Raw genomic sequence first — 18,653 nt, 5'->3', positions numbered from 1 at the left:
AACCAGTTCTGCTGGAAATTGAACAAGGTCACTGGCACAAACCACAAAAACTGACATTTCTAAAGAGACAAGCCAACACTGCGCTCACAAAATCAAGAGCTGTGCATACAATGTTACGTTACTTTTACTCTGCTCTTTATATCTGGTGAGAGTATTAATAATGGCTGTTAGTCACCTCATGTTTGATTCAGAATCTATTCATCTTCTTTTTGTTTCGCGTTAGCATGTTTGATGCTTCCTGTATTAATAAAAAAGCTAAAAGTCAGAGGACTTCAAGGATATTAAGGGAATGTCTCTCCTTTTTGTATTTGGTAATCCTTTTTAGTTTTCAGCCCACAATTCACTTTTTATTGGTAGTTTATTTAGTTTATCTGCCTTTTATATATCAGTCTGTCCATCCATCCATCCATTCATCTATAAGTAATTTTATTTGTTGGTTTTGTTTGCCATTATTCCTTTACTTTTGACACAGAGGGTGGAGCTGTGTGAAGAGAGAATACAACATGCAACAAGACTCCCCTGGCCAGGAACTAAACCATGCACAATGCAGTTTTGTTGGGTGGACCTTAACCATCAGGTCAGGACACTCTGCCTGCTCTCTTTGGTGGCCTTAATCCAAAATCAATATTTTGGAATTTGACTGATAATCCAGACATTCAAAGTTCAGAGCAGCCGTTGGATCAAACACAGTCAACGGAGCCACTGAACTGAGGCCTGTACCACATAATCACTAGCTGGACTAAAGACTAATCCATCTCAGTGTCCATCACAATGACAACACACATTTCTACTGATATTACCGTTACCTGCGCAGACCTTACAAACCTTTTGAGACATCATCCCACTGACAATTTATTTCTGATTAAATGTTAGTGTTTTGCACAATAACAAAAAAGCCTAATATAAATGGTTAAACTCATATTTGAATGCATGTCCAACATAAAATGATGTTCAAAATATGAGTGATTGCCATCATTACTGTTACTTGGTTATAGCCAGTAAGTACACTTACACGTTCAGGTTGGCCCATTAACTCACTCAACAAAACCTCATTTCATTATATGAACTTTTACTCCTGGCTGCTTATGTGGAGATTGTTGAATTGCTGGGTTCCTCTGTATGATGTTGTACAGTTCTGTTATAAGGACATTGCAGTGTTAAGTGCCCTGGAATAACCTGTTGTGTTATGATTTGACACTATATAAATACAATTTAATTACAATTCTTTAAGAGGCAGAAAACAGCATTTTTATGCCCTCTTTGTTTTAAAAATCTAAATAGATGCCAACTTGTTTCGTACCTTGTTTCACTAATTGTGTTTGTGTGATGGCTGTGTTAAACTGCTTTTATGCCCCAGAGTCAGTTTGTTGTATTACTGAGACACTGTGTTAACCTTAGTATTGTAAGATCACTACTTATGCCCGGATTCTGCATAGTCATCATCCAATTTCACAAATGACAGTCAAGTTCTGCAGTCCTCTCTCCATGCCCCTACAGGGTTTGCAAGTATGATGTCGAAAATGAGAATGAACCCTTGTTACCAGTCGCAGCTTGCATGTTGAAAATTTCACAAAGCACGGCCCAGAGCAACACCTGTAGCTACCACTACAAATCAGAGGAAGTCAGCTGAAGCCTCAGAATACTTTGAAGACAAAACAAACAATGCATGACAAAAATGAAACTAACAGACCAAAACCAAGATAAATTGTCTAGCTTTTGCTGACTAAAACTAAGCAAATGAATAAATGGATAAAATGCCGCTGAAACTAAAGTACATTTTTGTCAAAGGTACACAAAAATGTAAACAAATAAATATGAATTAGTACAAATAGGAGGTGCAGTTGTTGTTCAAATAGTGATCATTTTAGAGATCAGTATCAATAGCAGTGTCAGTAAAATTAGTAACAACAGCAGTAATGATGACACTACAGGGTGAGATGAATCAGTGACGTGTAAGCAACATGAGCTGGTGTCTCTGCACCTGTGTGTTCGTGGCAGAGTTTGACAACTGGTGAAGCCAATGAGATTTAAAGTGACAGTGTGTAGAAATAAATCACACATGCACACACACACACACACACACACACACACACACACACACACACACACACTCAGCAAAGCATGACCTCAGTGCGACAGAAAGCTGCTTTTATGAAGAGGCTTGAATGCATCATGTTCTTTATTCACAAGTGATGACACAATGCAATTGGTATTGTTAGTGACTTTTTCTTTTGCTGTTGCTGTCAAACCTAAAAAATAATGAGAAACTGTAATCAGATATTTCATATTTTTAAATTCTGATTTAACCATAAATCCTTATTTCTTCCCCAATGTAATATTTATCAGATATTCAAGTGGAGCAAGAAAAGAACTGGCAACACCCGCTACTGTTATGTTATTCACGAGAAGAGGAGAAAATAAGAAAGGGGCAGAGAGAAAGTAAAGGAAAGCAGTGAATCAGAGTAAAACAAAACATATGTGTTTATGTGTGGGCAGAATAACCCTGACGAACTACCCTGCACTCACCACGGTTGGATTATGATACAATGGGCCCCTGGATACTGACATGTAAAGGATCCCTCACGCTTCCATACTTTTATAGTTGTCTTCTGTCCCTTGCTGGTTGTTCTGAGTCTCTTTTTGATGATTTTACACTTTCATTTTTCATCCCTTTGTGTCTGTTGGTAACAAGAAATGTTACGAGTTGTTACAGTCACCGGGGAAGCTCTGGGACAGCAGCCTTCTGACTGCTTGGGCCCCCTGGGCCTGTGCCTGGTAGGCCCATTCAGTAACCCATTCCCTGCAGCGGGACATGTCAGTTGACCCTTCTCACACAACCAGGCTGACCTCGACACTTTGAGCCTGGTGCACTGAGCAACCTAAGACCCCATCCCATTACACACGTTCCCAAAATGCTGAGCACAAGCCTGTTTGACCGATGCTTGAACTCCAAGCTGCAGTCATGCCACTTGAACCCTCTTTGCACTTGCAAAAAGATTGGTAATTGCAAGCTATTTATAATATTGCAGACGTTCAAAAAGTGACATCCTTCTGCTTGTAAAGTTTCAAACCTGAATTAATTCATTAGAACTTAATCGACTTGTTGGAACTTCAAAGGGAGGTTTTGAATGATGAGTGTGGACAGGACGGACCAGGGATTGGACCACTGCACAGAAAGAGGGAATAATGGATTCCACTAAATCTTGGGATGCAGTTGTCATGCAGTCCCCTAAGGTGAACTACTACTTTAAACTACTTCAAAAGACAAAAATGAAGCTTTTGGAATGGTTAGCTCAGTTATCTGACTTAAACATTTGTGAAAATCTGTGGGGAGATCTAAAACATGCAGAAATATTATCACAGGATACAATGTAATCACATAGTTTTTTTTATTTTTATTTTGAGCCTTACACAAATATACATTTTAATGAATTTGCACATTAGTAAAAGTCTGTTTTGGATCATTAATAAAAGTTATTTTACCTGCAGCCTTGCTACAGTCATCCGTCATCCTGTAAACGTCAGCAGGATTATGCAGCAAGTCACTTTCACAGCGTAGACGCACGACAGCAACACATCAACAGATGGGCCATCTGAAGTCGTTCAGTGAAAGCTGACACACACACACACACACACACACACACACACACACACACACACACACACACAGTACCCACTGCTCATGTACATGCACATACCGGACTGGAGGCACCTACAGGCATGCAGACTGGGACCAGATATGTCTGGTATAGTCTGCCACTGGTAGCCATGTGACATATATATGACAGGGAGTGTGACACTGTAGAAGTAAGGATTGTGAGATAGATTATCAAAACTAAGACTAATAAAACAAAATCGAACTTTTTTCTGAGAAAACCTGAAGGTCTATGTTTCCACCTTTCAAACGAAATGTGAAAAAAAAAAAAAAGCCAAAATATTGTCTTGCAGAAACCCCAAAAATAAAAATTGAGAGCACATTATAAATTTGGGCATCTGTTTTTGTTTTCTGTTAGTATTTGAGTAATGCATATTCGTTTGATAGGTTTGTTTTTTCTTTAGCACCACCACGAGCATGACATTTTTGCTTTTTAGTCAAATACTAAGAATTATTTTATTGATTGACATTTCATTCAGTAGTTTACATTTTAATGACACCTACAATTCATTTTAATCACTCTTCAACAAGCGCAACCATCAGGTCTGATTTTTAAATTGTCCAGCCAGAACACTATCCAAATTCAGCAGGTGAAACCACGGTAAACTGAGAAGGTAAACATCTAGTAAAGTAGGGATGAGACCAGTACTCAGTTAAAATGAGTATCCAGTTCGGATAATAGACGTTTGCCAAGCAAGAGTATCATCCGAGTAATTGTGTCAATATCCGTGTTGATGAAGGCTTCTAACAGACATTAGCTGTGTGTACACATCTACACACAGAGCCTCGCTTTCCCCACTTTGCTACTCAGACACACGCTCTGTCAGTGTCTAGCATCTGCAGGAGTTAAATACTCACTACTCTTGTTCATTTCTGGCATCAGCTCTTTTAATCAGGTTTGTATCAAATATCTTCAGCCGAATTATTCCGAGAACTTTGCTCTTACTGGATGAGTTGCAAGTTACAGCTCATCACTCTGCTTCTGCTGGTTTGTTTTCCTTTTTTCGGCTCGCTCACTCCTCCTTAAGAAATATCACTCAACTGAGCGCTTTCAGTGAGAATATAGTGTATGGCTGAATGCATATTTTGATGTAGACTCTGCACTTTGTATTTTATTCAGCAAATAATGTGTCTGTGTGGTGGGGGAGGGTGAAAGGGGGTTTTAGATCATTAGTCTGGTTTTATGATTTCATTAAATAAACTGACAGTGGGAAGCTGGGTGATTCATGCAAACAGTCCACCTTGAAATATGCATTCAGGCTTCGATTATATTCTCACTGAAAGCAGTCAGCTGAGTGAAGATAGTTCAACGCGATTGGAGTGAGCTGATGGAAAAACAGGAAAAAACGGAAGAAGCAGAGTCATGAGCTGTAACTTGCAACTTGTATACGAATGTCCGTTACTACGATGGGTCTCCTGTTGCACAAATCACACAGACCACTGCAGTTCAATGGGTTTTATTTTACCACACGTTCTGCTCCACCACAATCTGTCCTCTCTGCCTGTCCTTCCCTCCTTGTCTTCTGCCCTCCCTCCGGTGTATCACTGGTTTATATGGGGAGAGAGACGATCCGTGATCGAGTCCAGCTGGGCTAATTAAGCCTCTTCCCGGCACCGTTCCCTGAACCACTTCCCCACTCTGTCCCTCCTGCAGCTGAGCCAAATCATGCCCCACTACCACATACCCCCACCGCCCGACTTAGGTCAGGGAGCCATCCGGCCTAACCCACCCCAGGAGGTTCTGGCTGTGGATGATAACATCATCCAGGTTGGCGGCAGCATACGCAGCATGCGGACGCAGCACCCGGTCCATGAGGCGTTGGAAAGTGTCTGGGGCACCGAACAACCCAAAGGGAAGTGTGGTAAATTGGTGTAACCCAAATAGAATGGAGAAGGCCCTTTTTTCCTTGGATTCTGGTGAGAGAGGAATCTGCCAGAAGCCCTTGGTTAAATCCAGTGTCGTAAAGAAACACACCGTGCCCAGTCGGTCCAGGAGTTTGTTGACCGGGGCATTGGGTACGCATCAAATCGTGACACATCATTCACCCTGCGATAGTCCACACAGAACCGTATAGATTCATCCTTCTTGACTACAAGAACAATGGGGCTACACCAGGCACTGCTGGACTCTTCTATTACTCCCATTTCCAGCATAGCAGACAATTCCCTCTGAACAACGTTTCTTTTGTGTTCAGGTAACCTGTAGGGTTGCGACCGCACCGTCACGCCCGGAGGAGTGTCAATTTGGTGAACTTTGAGGTTTGTGCGTCCTGGCAGGAGAGAGAACACGTCAGCAAACTGCTGCTCCAACCGGGCAACGTCTGTTCTCTGGGTCCCGGAGAGATGGGTGTCGAAAGGGAGCGAGGCAGGACTGGTGGACTTTGGAACCTCTGGCCCCAACTCCTCTCTCTCGGATACCGTGGACACCAGAGAAACAGACTCCACCTCTCTCCAGGCTTTCAGGAGGTTGAGGTGGTAAATCTGTGTAGCTCCACCCCCGTCAGAACGCACCACCTCATAGTCGAAGTCCCCTACTCGCTGTGTGGTGTGACCACAAAGGGCCCTTGCCTCTTGAAGTTTGAAGGAGTTTCTAGCTGGAAGAAGGAAGCAATACAAGTACCTTTTCTCCCAGTGTGAATTGCCTCAGCTTGTCTCCTCTGTTGTACAGCCGTTGTTGACGTTCCTGGGCCTGGAGCAAATTTGCATGTGACATCCATCCCAGTGTGTGGAGTTTTGCTCGCAGTTCCAGGACGTTTTGAATTTCATTTTTACCGGGGCTCGGACCTTCCTCCCAGTTTTCTTTAAGCAGGTCGAGCACCCCCCGTGGTTTCCTGCCAAACAGCAGCTCAAAAGGAGAAAATCCCGTGGAGTCCTGGAGAGCCTCCCGCACTGCAAACAAAAGAGGATCATGCCAATTCGTTCAAATGGGACCTCCATTAATGGCAGAGGATGCAAAGGCGCCCTCTAAATGGTCGGTTGGTTTACCAGTTGACACTCCGGGCAGGATGCACACCGAAAGTGAACATCGCCCCAGATACCCAGCCAATAAAATTGGGTCATTATCCGGTCCAGTGTTTTTATAGTTGTGTTATAGTGAGCCGCTTGGAAAATAATTTCCCGGCGGCTGTTCAGCACCAACAACTGGGTGTTTTCCTGCCCTGTCTGAGTGTCACAACTCACTCTATACAGTCTGTCCCTAATCACTGAAAAGTGCGGACATGACTATGCTGCGTTAGGGCGCACTAACGGACCATCAATTTTTATCATTTGGTCAAAGGCAAAGCATAGAGTATCATCACGAGACTGCTCAAGTGGAAAATCCTCCATGGAATGTAATCCGGGAACCGGTGGAGTCTCCACTGGTTACACTACTCCATTAATTTATGAAACCCGGGCCAATCTGTACCCAAGATTAAGGGGTGTGTAAAGCGGGAGCTAACCGCAACTTTTACTTTATGCTTTTTCCCCATGTACCTAATTTCCACTGACATTATGGGATAACTGTGAACATCCCCATGCACACACCTGATTTTCACCCATTTGTTTTTAAGTTTCTGTTGTGGCTTCTCTTTTTGTTTGTTTTTTGTCTTATTTGGTTTTGAAATGATTTGTTTTTATTATTTTGGGAGTTAGTGTGTGTGCATTTTGTATTTTTAGTTTGATTTTAAATTCGCAGCTCCTACCTTCAGCAGGACTTGACTTCCCGTCCTCATTTCCTGCTCTGAAGAGATGTTCGTAAACCACTGGGCTATCCTCAGCAGTGAGGAACAAGCACTGCCATAGAAAGTGTTACAGGAAACAGAGTTCACACAGAGTCCAGCACTGCAATCGTGCAGAGGAGGAGGTGGAGGCAGATGGAGGTTTGTAATGACGAGGATTCACTTCACCTTCAGTCACAGGTAGAAAGAGTCAAACAGTTTGCTTTCCGCTGGAAAAGGTAGGTCACACCTGACCGTAGCTGCAGCTTCCCAGTGGGTCAGACAATAAGCAGTTTAGCTCAACAGGTAAAGATGCCACCTTGTTAAGGATTGATGGTTCTAATCCCACCTTGTACTGCTAATGGAGATTACATTGTTGGTTAAATTTGATCAAATGTTTGGGGAAATAAAAAATGTTATCCATGCAGTACAAATTACAGGGAGATATTGAATATCACTGCGCACTCACCATTTGACCAAACTGAACCCCTTTGAAAATGATATTGCGTCATTCAAAAGAATGTCTGTGTCAGTTTTGGTGGCATTTGAATAAATATTTGTGGAGTTATACATGCCAAATGATTTTGCATATTTTAACAAGTACAGTGAGAGACTTCTTAATTGACCATAGGTTGCAGTTAGCCAAAGTTTTGCCTCAAGGATGTCCTGAAATAAAAAAAAAGTTTAATTTTGGATAGCGAAAATGCTAAAATTGTAGCTTTGTTATTATAAGGGATGTTGAAGTTTTTTAAGGAGAAGTGTATTAGAGCATAGAACCAGATACATTCACAGATTCAAATAGTAAAAATATTTTGACTCTAGCCTATGCCGTTTTTGAGACAACTGCATAAACATATCGTTGATTGTTACAGCGCCACCGTTGGGTCATTTAGTGTCATGTTTTGTGCCTGAGTAGTGAGAGCCTCACTTTTAGCGCAGACAAATAAGTGAAAGCGGAATGATAATATCTGGAACAAAGACAAGAGGGTTCTGTGCAGCTATGTGCTGCTTGGATCCCTAAATAGCAAACACATTTTTTTCTGAAACATACCATGTTATATTTTTTGGCATGAAACATACACTCTCCAGCTCCGTCTTCTGCTCTCTCTCCAGCCAAACAAAGTCCCTCCTTAATGAACCATACTATTGTAGCTGTATTAGTTAACTAGGCTATGACGCACCTGCACAGAGTGCCTGAACACGAGGCTTTTTTATTTTACCCTTAATCCAGAATTTGTTTGACTGTGGTTGGTTGTCAGTTTAACAGTATAATCCCAGCATCTATTGCATTAGGATTTAAATTATACAGAGAGTGAGGTGATTATTAAAAAACTATTGCTCCAGACAGATCAAAGTTGAAGCAGTATCCAATTATGAGCTTAAAATTGAGTATGATGTACAGATCTCAGTTATTTTAACTTGTTCAAGTGTAAAATAAATCAGTTCTGAGATGGACAAATTAGTTATTCTCTAAATTGTGAAGCTTCTGATGTGTTTCACAGTCCACACACACACACACACACACACACACACACACACACACACACACACACACACAGATTTAGGGGGTTAACAGAGGACAGTTCTCATCTCAAATGGTAATGGTCGAGGGGGTGTTGCAATGTTGGGGTGGAATATAGTGGCTTGTGTGTGTGTGTGTGTGCGTGTGTGTGTGTGTGTGTGTGTGTGTGTGTGTGTGTGTGTGTGTGTGTGTGTGTGTGTGTGTGTGTGTGTGTGTGTGTGTGTGTGTGTGTGTGTGTGTGTGTGTGTGTGTGTGTGTGTGTGTGTGTGAGCACGTGTGTGCGTGCGTGCGTACAGGGAGAGAGAGGGTGACGGGGTGGATGAAGTGGGAGTATCACAAGGCCAACAGCTGCTGGTGTGACCAGCAACAGGTGCTCCAAGGTAAACCAGAGGTACACCACAGGGAAACAGAGACGCTTTACTAATATGTCCTTGCTGAAGGCTTCACCTTCATATATCTACCCACTTCAGATGCAGTGTGTCCCTACAGCTCATACTTTCCTCTTATGTGGCAGTATGTAGCTATTAAAGGATATTCACCGCTGGGTTAAAAAAAAAAAAAAACATTTAGCCCTCTTTCAGCTTGACAGACAGCTTAAAGACGTGCAAGTATGCAACAAACCAATAAATAGTCAAACTGGTAATGAGAAAGACACAAAAGAACACAGAAAGACCACAGACTGATTGAATTGCTGATAGCATGGCTGGCAACAGAGGACAGAGACATTTATTTATAGCAACATTACAAGTTTCCATGATAGTTTCCACCACACAGGCCAGAGACTCTGGAAGCACATAGCTATCTGTCAACCGCTGCGCTTATCATCACACAAGCACCAAAGCTCCTTAGTCGACAGCAACTTCTAAAACACTACATGGACTACCATGCTCACTGTCCAAAATCCCGGATTCCGGATTCCACGGAGGCAGCAGCGTGGTCTGGGGGTATGTATAGATATAGTGCAATGCTCACTGTCCACACTGAACAAAGTCAACACGCTTCTGGGAGGTTATGTAATTATCAGAGCTAAATCAACTGCTTTGTGCTCATGATTCCTCAACACAGTGAAACGGACCCACTATCACTCACATTGAATATTATAACATTTGTATGGAGCCTCACTCCACATACAGTAGTAGCCTATATAAAGTGCTGGTGTGGTGGATTGGAACCAGCACTCCACCGCCAGCGCTTAGAGGAAGTTGAAGCCCTTCAGTGATTTTAAAATACTTCCAATCTTAGGCAGAGATATCTTGATTTGTGTTTTTAGTATTAGTCAAGCTCTAAAAACATTGCATTTAAACTCTGGTAACACAGTTTAGGAACATCTTTTTTGATTCACCCTCTCTCTGATTCTCTGATGTGTGAAGCAGGAGATATTGTTGGCCTCCAAACTCCAGCTGAGATAACTCTAATGACATCATCAGTGTTATTTTGTCCACCTGGACAAAGCTCCCTTCAGAACCATAGACCATGCCCACAATAAACTCGGTGTTGGCCCTTCCCCAGACTAAAAGGCCATCTTTTTTACCCCCTTTTCCAGAACCTGTGGCTAAGTCTGCACCAAGTGTTAATCTGAGAACTCCAGCTTGGTGCAGTTGAGTGTTCGTTGAAAACCAGAGGTTTGTGGAGAAGCTGTTATATCACTCACAAAACAGATGGTGGCAGCAGCGTGATCCCCTTTATTTCTTGAACTACACTTGGCTGCATGGCTGATTTGTGACCAACCCGTCACATGAAACTTTCTCTTGCTGAATTTGGCTTGATCTGGGTGCAATAAACAATGCGGTTAAATGGTATAGATCTGCTGTGGTATATACAAAACAGTTTCCTCTTGTTGTTTTGTAACGATGAAATCTCTTGAAATAGGTCAGTTAGACTTTGTATGATTTAAGAAGAAAACCCCTGAAACCACTCCTGAGTTTTTACATCAATCAGACATAATTTACTTTAAAATAGCTATATTTAACTATTACTGATGAGCATGTTAGATTATTTTAAGGTAAATAAAAACAGATTTTTTTTTTTTTTTTTTTTTAGCAAATAGGAAAAAGTGGGTACATTTCTTTTTCAGCAAGGCAATCTCAGCAACCAGCTGACAGTACAGTTTGCTTTTTACCACTGTTTCTCCATTTTGTTTGAGGGAAACTACAGAATACAGATATAAAATACCTGTGTGACCTAAAGAAGATTTACTTTACAGTTATGGGATGTGCTATTAACTCAATCAAGCACCTGCATTTGCAAAAGGTTATGCATGTTATATTGTTGTTTTTTTTCACACACTCATGAATGTGACTATGACACAGCTGAGCACTTGTGCAGTGATATTACAGAAAAACTCTTTTAAAAAAATACGGGAGAAGATGTCAACGATGCGGCATTGAAAAAGAAAAATGCTTTTTAAATGGAGCTGAATCCCTTTTGTTCTTGTTGTGTGTGTGTGTGTGTGTGAGAGAGAGCATATGGACGGTATCTTTATAAATATGTATTAGATTGCACATGCCTGTGTATCATGTCTGCATGAAGGCGTTAATGAGGTGCTGAAAATGCCAGGGCTCCCACAGCCCCGGTGAAGTGAAGCCAAAGAACACCACGAAACATACTACACACACAAAAAAAGCACAAAAAAGACAGAACATATATGGACATATAGTGCCAGGCAATCCTGGTTTTGATTATACTTAATATAGGTTGAAAACAAACAGTGAGGGACTGTAAACCAGATTTCTATAACCTCCAGGGGCTTTCCACCTCTGAATAGAGGGATAAAGGAATCCATAACTATAACGTGGATCATGTTACTATAAACTCAAATAAGACGTGGACTTAAGGCCTGTTACAGACACATCATCCTGACAGACCACCATGTAGGTGATACCACCACCAAGACTTACTGCACCTGAAAGGTTTTTTTTCAACATCTTGGAAAATTGCTCTTCATACTTGTCAAGTCTAATATGTTGAACATTTTTACAAGCCTCCCTGTTTTGATTGCAACAGTTAGCAGCAGACCTAAAGAGTTCAAGAGTACTCATAAACACAAAGTCTCTCCTCAGGGGTCTGCTTTTAGCTTCAGTATAATGTTGCAAGGGAGTGAGATTTTTGCCAGGCTGTTACCTATTTTAGAATGTCCAAAATGTAATGAACTGGACCTTTTAGGGGTTTTTTTCTTTCTCCTTAATCCATGCTGCCACCTAGTGGTGAAGTTGTGTAATGTCAGTAAATGAGATTAAGGAAACATTCAGTGCTGCCAGCAGGTGGTGAAATGGCAGCAGCAGAATAGAACAGAATAGAAGGAGTTGGATTCATTTGTTGGGTAAATGAAATTCTCAATAAACAAAGTCTTAACAGAAAAAAGTGTCATGTTTAGTGAGGAGTACACTGTAGTTTGTGAAGCTCTTCATTATGTACAGTCAGAAAGATATTTTCCTAATTCCTAATATAATAATGCATACTAGATTAAAGTGCTTATTCTGACTTTTAATGTGAGAAGGTTTACATTATTGTGTGTGTGTGTGTGTGTGTGTGTGTGTGTGTGTGTGTGTGTGTGTGTGTGTGTGTGTGTGTGTGTGTGTGTGTGTGTGTGTGTGTGTGTGTGTGTGTGTGTGTGTGTGTGTGTGTGTGTGTGTGTGTGAGATATAGCCCTGTTAGCATAGCGACCAAAGTTTAGGGGTTCAAAAGACGGATACACATGAAGTTAGAAAAAGTCATCATATTTAACGTTTCGTGGGGGGGGGGGATGGGTGATGTTCTGACAGACCTTCACTGTATATAAATGCAGTGTGAAATGTCCAATCAGTTTTGATGCACGTGGTTAAGTATGAGCAGACACAAAAGTACTGTATACCTCTCCATGTATCCTAATAGAACTGGCAATAATTATTACTGGCAGCCAGTTTGACAAATGAGGTGGTGCTTTGGATCATGAGATGTTCCTTTTATTCTCCACACTTTCCTTTTTCCAGCAATTGGACTGAGGTTAAATTCTGTTTCATCGGTCCACAGAACTTTGAAACTAGAACTGTCCTGGTTTCTTTGTTCAATTTTGTAAACTGCATTCTGGCCTTTCTGTTCTGGGGCTTTGGGGTCTGCACCTTGGGAGGCTATATCTCACATATAGTTCTTTCAGTATCGATGTTAAACCCTTGACTTTTTTTTGTTTCTGGGTGACGTGTTTTTTTTTTTACACAGGATTAGGCTGTCTCGATGTTTATGAAACAGGATATGATGTTATGTGTGCAAACATACAATATACTCAGAATACTCCAAAAGGCTTGTCACAACCCTGACTCTTCATAGAGTTGGCCATCAAGCCAGGCTGAGTGACCAAGCAAGAATAGCCTTAGTCAGGGAGGTTATGATGAACCCAACAGCCCTCTAACTGAACTTCTGAAGTCCTATTCAGAGATGAACTGCCCAGAAAGGCGACCATGTTAGTAGGCCTTTATTCGTCAAGCCTTTATGAGGAGAAGAACAAGACTCTGATGTACAAGTCGTACGACAGCCTGCTTGGAGTTTGCCAAATACTGTCTGAAGAACTCTTGAGAGATCAGGAAAATATTCTTTAGTCTGATGAAAAAACTCACAACACTATATCTGCTGAAGAGCAAGCTCTGTTAAATGATAAATACCATTCCTACAGTAAAACATGGCGGTGGCAGCCTCATGGTATGGGAGTGTTTCTCATCAGCAGCGATAGGTAGACAGGTAGGCGATAGTCAGAACTGAGGGAAGGACGATTGCAGCCAAATACAGAATGCTCCTTGAAGAAAACCTGCTCCAGAGTGTAAAAACAAAGACACCAGCAGCCATAATCCTGGACACACTCTGTGTACACTGGTGTACACATGCATGTTCCAATCAATACACAAATACCAAGCAATGTTAATGCATAGAAAGAATTTTTACAAATACACAAAATACAACCTGACAAAATATTAAAATACTACGTGCAGATTTTTAACTTCAGCCTCATAAATTTGGTCATGTTTGCTTCCTAACCCAGCAGAACATTTGCGGAGAGACCATAATATGGCAGGTCACACCTGCTTTCCATCCAGCTTGGCTGCTGCCAGTGGGGCTTCCACAAAGTACTGAATTTAGGATCCAAACACTTTGGTAAATGACAGATTCCAACTTTTATTTTTTAAATAAATTTGCAGAAAGTTCTGCAATTTTTTTTTTCATTATTACATTTAAATTGACAATTTTATCTACAACATGACTTTTTTGGACACTTTGAATGGCTCTAAATACTTTCCAAAACAGAGTAATAGACTTCAAGGTGTCTTTATAAAAAGCGTATTGCCTTACTACATTAAAAGTTATTTGGCTTCTTCTCAACAGTGAGACACGATGGAACTTTACTACTACAGTCCTGGTAAAGTTATGAACATTCAGCTGCAGCTAGATATCTGATACGTTTTATTTTTTTCATATAGAAGAAGACATTCTCACTCATCCACATGAGTGAAATACGCAAGTGAGGATTCTATTTAGACGCTAACCACTAGCGCATTAACAGCATGACGATGACATAACCATTGAATGCCACAAGCATGCACATGGCCTGGTGTCATATTGCAAGCAACAGTGAAAAGATCACCAAGTTGTTCTATGTTACCCGTGCAGGTTAGTTGACAGCCACAAATAAGACTTGCCTAACTGAACAGCCATGACACAAATCCAGAACTCACACTTTTAGTATTTTAATAGTTTCATATTGCCTACTAAAGAGAAGCTATGTAAACTACATGAGCACAATCATCTATTTCTTTATAATGAAGGTAAGTGGAAAACCAGTGTAACATTTCTTGAAACATGCACAAATTGAGATCGAGCAATGATTAATTTTTGGTATCCTGGTCTTTAAAATGGTTTTGAATAGGTCACCTGCTGCTCAGCTGTAATGAAGGTCTGACGTTCTTGTTGGAATTCATGAAATCCTGAGTGAGAAGTGAGTGAAGCCACAAATCACGATGAGCCTGCTGTAAAGTTTATTCTTTTAATGAATGACTTGGTGAAAATGGCGTCCCTGCCATGCTGCTGTCAGCCAGCCTGCCAGAGATGGAAAGAAACAGGAGGGGGATATCCTTATCTGCCAATGCCATGAAATTCAAGACTTCGCTGCCCTATGATGCAGGCGCACTGGCTCCTACACTGGACACACTCACACACAGACCTTCATGTACTAACATATATACAAAAATGCACGAGCAAACAGAAAGTGGAACTTACACATAACCTTAATATAGTTACACATTTACACTCAAACACATACACAGAACATAGCAGGCAGTTATACTTGGCAGCTTGCGTTCACCTCAGCTGCGCACCGTCTCATTCTCACAAGCTTTAGCTGGAGACAAAGGTAAGGACGATAATTCTACTCTTAGTTTCTATAGAGAAAATAATCTGCTCTATGTGTATTTTTTTTATAACGGGTAATGTTGTTGTTTGTGTCCTTATATTGACAGCAGTAAAGTGTGTTTCAACCATGAATTAATGAATGTTTTGATTGAGCATGTGTCTTCATTATTAGCAATGCTTGCCATAGACTATAGCAGCAGCAATGGCTATGCAGTGTACAGTTATAGTTATAAAGGCCTCAAATTTAAAAGTGTTTTTTTCTTTTTTTTCTTGTGATTTCTTGAGTGTGTGTTTTCATGTCAGGTCCCACTGACTCCCAGCAATCCCCAGAAAAAAATATTCAATTTGAATTGATATTTGAGTGTGTCACAGTACAATACTGCTTTAAAATATAAAACTCTGGTCTCTGACCTGAAAAGACATGGACCCCCTCTTCTTAGTTTATATTGTTAGAGTGAAAAACACTGCACATAAAAGGCATGTAACACTGAAATACATTCACAAAAGCTATAAATGACTTTCCTAATTTGAACAGCTGTTCCTTGTCTCCATAGGGGGCGGGGCTACAAGCAGATCTACTTATAGCCCCGCCCCTATTTTACTCCAGTCTTTATCCAATCAGAAAGCGCCGAGTTGTGTAACCGTGGTTACCGGAGCAGTTGCATTATGGGATGTACACATGGCAGCTCCCGGTGAGGGAACGATGTCAACAGAGGATTTTTTTTTTTTTTTTTTTTACACTTGCGCATTTCATGATTCTGGGAGCTGCAGATGAATTCCGACATTTCGGGACCTCACCGGGACCTCACCGGGACCGCGTGTGTATCATTCATCTTTTAATTTCTCTTTTTAAGCGTCAGCAGCCGAACGTTACTCTCTTTCCATCTGCCCGTCTGAATGTGATCTGCATTGAATAAATCGGACAAAAACTGTCAGACGCGTAAACAGATGCTCGTTAAGATCAACAGCGTGAAATGGCAACAATGCGGATGTTTAGTCGGAGTTTGTTAATGCGGTCACGGAGGAGGAACGAGGCGGAGGAAGGACTCTTATGACGTTTACCCATGAAACGTAACCACACAATAGTTGTGGGTTGTAGGTCGTAGAGTCCGACTTTACAAACCTCAACACGTCCCACCAGGTGAACTCACTTCCTGCTCTGTAGCACAACGTTTTTGTTTACACGCTGGATACACATTGTATTTATTTGTTTTTGATGATTACAAACGTTGCGTAGATAATGTAAACGCAGTTTATACAGATAGTTTCGTTAAATGTTTCGCAGCCTTCTGAATTGTAGAAAATAAGATGGTGCTCACCTGTCAAAAGAGTAGGGACGTGATTTGTGCTTTTGAACTGAGCGGAACTAATGTCTGTTGTTTGCAAACAGCAGGGCTTGTTGTTAAGGTTCAAACTTTGCAGGGCAGCTCGGCTCTTTGCATGATTCTTTGCATATTTGTGAGGACTGGGACAGAGACAGACCTGCAAAGCAAAACTGCAGTAACTTCAAAATACAGACGTTTGTGTCCAAAAAAAAAAAGAAAGAAAACTCCACAGAAGACGTTAGCCTCCAGTAAATTGCTGTAATAATTCCAAACTTTGTAAAAAAAAAAACTTTTGTAGGGTTTTAGCACACATTTCATTCATTATCTATTCCCAATTTGTACCTCTCAAAATGGTGTGTATTTAATATGTATAGTAATCGAGTGGGACTTGCTGGCTTTCCTGTTTGCTTCCTAACTAAAGCAAATTTTTTCATGCTAAAACAACAGTGAAGGTAATATTAATACAAATCCACATACGCCGTCATGTTGAAGCTTCACCTTTGTAAGTGTTATATACCAGCGGTGCAAGTTGAAGCAAGGTGGCAAGGAAAATAGTTTTAATTTGACTGAATTCGAAGTAAAAAGGCAATAGCTCACTGGAGGTTAAAGAAAAACATATATATATATATATATATATATATTTATTTTTTTCGTTTTTTGAATCAATGTGAGCAATTTACTGCAAGCGATGAAAATATTTTGTTGACGTGTATCCCGATTTGTTTTTGTCTCATAACCTTTCACTGCTTTCTGCCACTTCACAAAGGATTCACAAAGGATTGTGATGAAACAAAACCTAACCCAAATTACGTCCGGTTGTTTTCTGTACCCCCCAAATGAAGTCACTACAGACGCGCTCGTCACAGCCACCACCGCCATCATGCCCGGTGAGGACAAACCGCCACAACAGACCCGCCAGAGAAAAAAGAACAAAAGGTCCAAGGCCAAGGGGAAGAGCCCCGGTGGTAGTCCTGGTGCCCACCTGGGAGGCACCTTAGACGGACAGGATGACCTCCTCTTACCCCCCGTCCTCCAGCCTCCTCCAAAAAAGCCCGTGGAGGAGAGGACCAAAGTGCCTGCTGCCAAAGTGGAGGAGGAGTCGGCCGCAGCGATCTGTCTTCAGGTGCTGTTTCCCTACCTGCTGGCCGGGATGGGCATGGTGATGGCTGGCATGGTGCTGGATGGCATACAGGTGAGTGCACACGGTTCTAACAGTGATATCACACACATGTTATTGGCAGACCTACTTTATGGATACATACCACCACTAACTGTATCCGATTGTGTAGATTAAAAGCATTAGTGAAGCACATTATGCACGACAACATCACAAACTCCTGGTGATGCTGCGGGAATACCTTTTTGAAGAAGATTATTATTGTAGCTTCTCTGATGTGAGTTGCGTCTTCTGAATTATGCAGTCTTTTGGTATTTTGTTTTGCCCAAAATATAGAAAGCTCCTGTGCTGATAACCATTTGTTTTTTTTGAGCTTAAAGAAACTTTATCTGGAAGATTTCATCGCAACAGCAATCTTAAGAAAAGAACCGCAGTATCATCTTTATAATTCCTGTTGATTTTGATGGAAAATGAATCCGTACATTTTGAAATTAAAAGTATATCTGGTTCAATGGTTATCCAATTTGTAAAAAAGTCGATAAAGAATAATACAATGAGGCAGGCGGTTGGGGGAGTATTTTGGCTGATTAATCGACTAATGGATTTTTCCTGTTCCAAACTGTCATTATTACATCGACCTCTAAAAGACCTCTAGCAGATTGTATATTAGAGGAATATGCGAGTGAGTTTGTGCGTTTCTTCTTTTTAAATTGAAGAAGATACCACTTTGTGTGTGTGTGTGTGTGTGTGTGTGTGTGTGTGTGTGTGTGTGTGTGTGTGTGTGTGTGTGTGTGTGTGTGTGTGTGTGTGTGTGTGTGTGTGTCTGTTTAGAATAGTGGTGTCTTTATCTTGTGTCAGGCGTCCCTGGCTGGGCTGGGCTGAGGGAAATCAGACGCACGGCTGTGTGCTTTACTTCCTCTCTCTTCCCCCTCGGTGCTGATAATCGCACGTCTATCCTTATATG

At 41.2% G+C, this 18,653-nt stretch overlaps 1 protein-coding gene across 6 annotated transcripts in view; it reads left to right on the top strand.

Annotated features, from left to right (window-relative positions):
- Positions 1-9,721: 9,721 nt before the first annotated feature.
- LOC138618365 (solute carrier family 41 member 3-like) overlaps positions 9,722-18,653 on the top strand; it is a 31,600-nt gene continuing 22,668 nt past the window's right edge. The window contains exons 1-3 of one of the 6 annotated variants that reach the window (XM_069694086.1): positions 15,985-16,069; positions 16,765-16,770; positions 17,415-17,764. In XM_069694086.1, coding sequence (XP_069550187.1) covers positions 16,000-16,069; positions 16,765-16,770; positions 17,415-17,764 — 426 coding nt within the window. In that variant the 5' untranslated portion in view covers positions 15,985-15,999. The other 5 variants (XM_069694078.1, XM_069694083.1, XM_069694081.1 and 2 more) reach the window with 5 other exon arrangements.

Source organism: Brachyistius frenatus, unplaced genomic scaffold, assembly GCF_029030835.1.
Source record: "Brachyistius frenatus isolate BFR_SWC_R1_liver_20210118 unplaced genomic scaffold, ASM2903083v1 Contig_16, whole genome shotgun sequence".
In the NCBI taxonomy this organism is placed as follows: Eukaryota; Metazoa; Chordata; class Actinopteri; family Embiotocidae; genus Brachyistius; species Brachyistius frenatus.
This window is presented reverse-complemented; position numbering and strand designations above follow the sequence as displayed.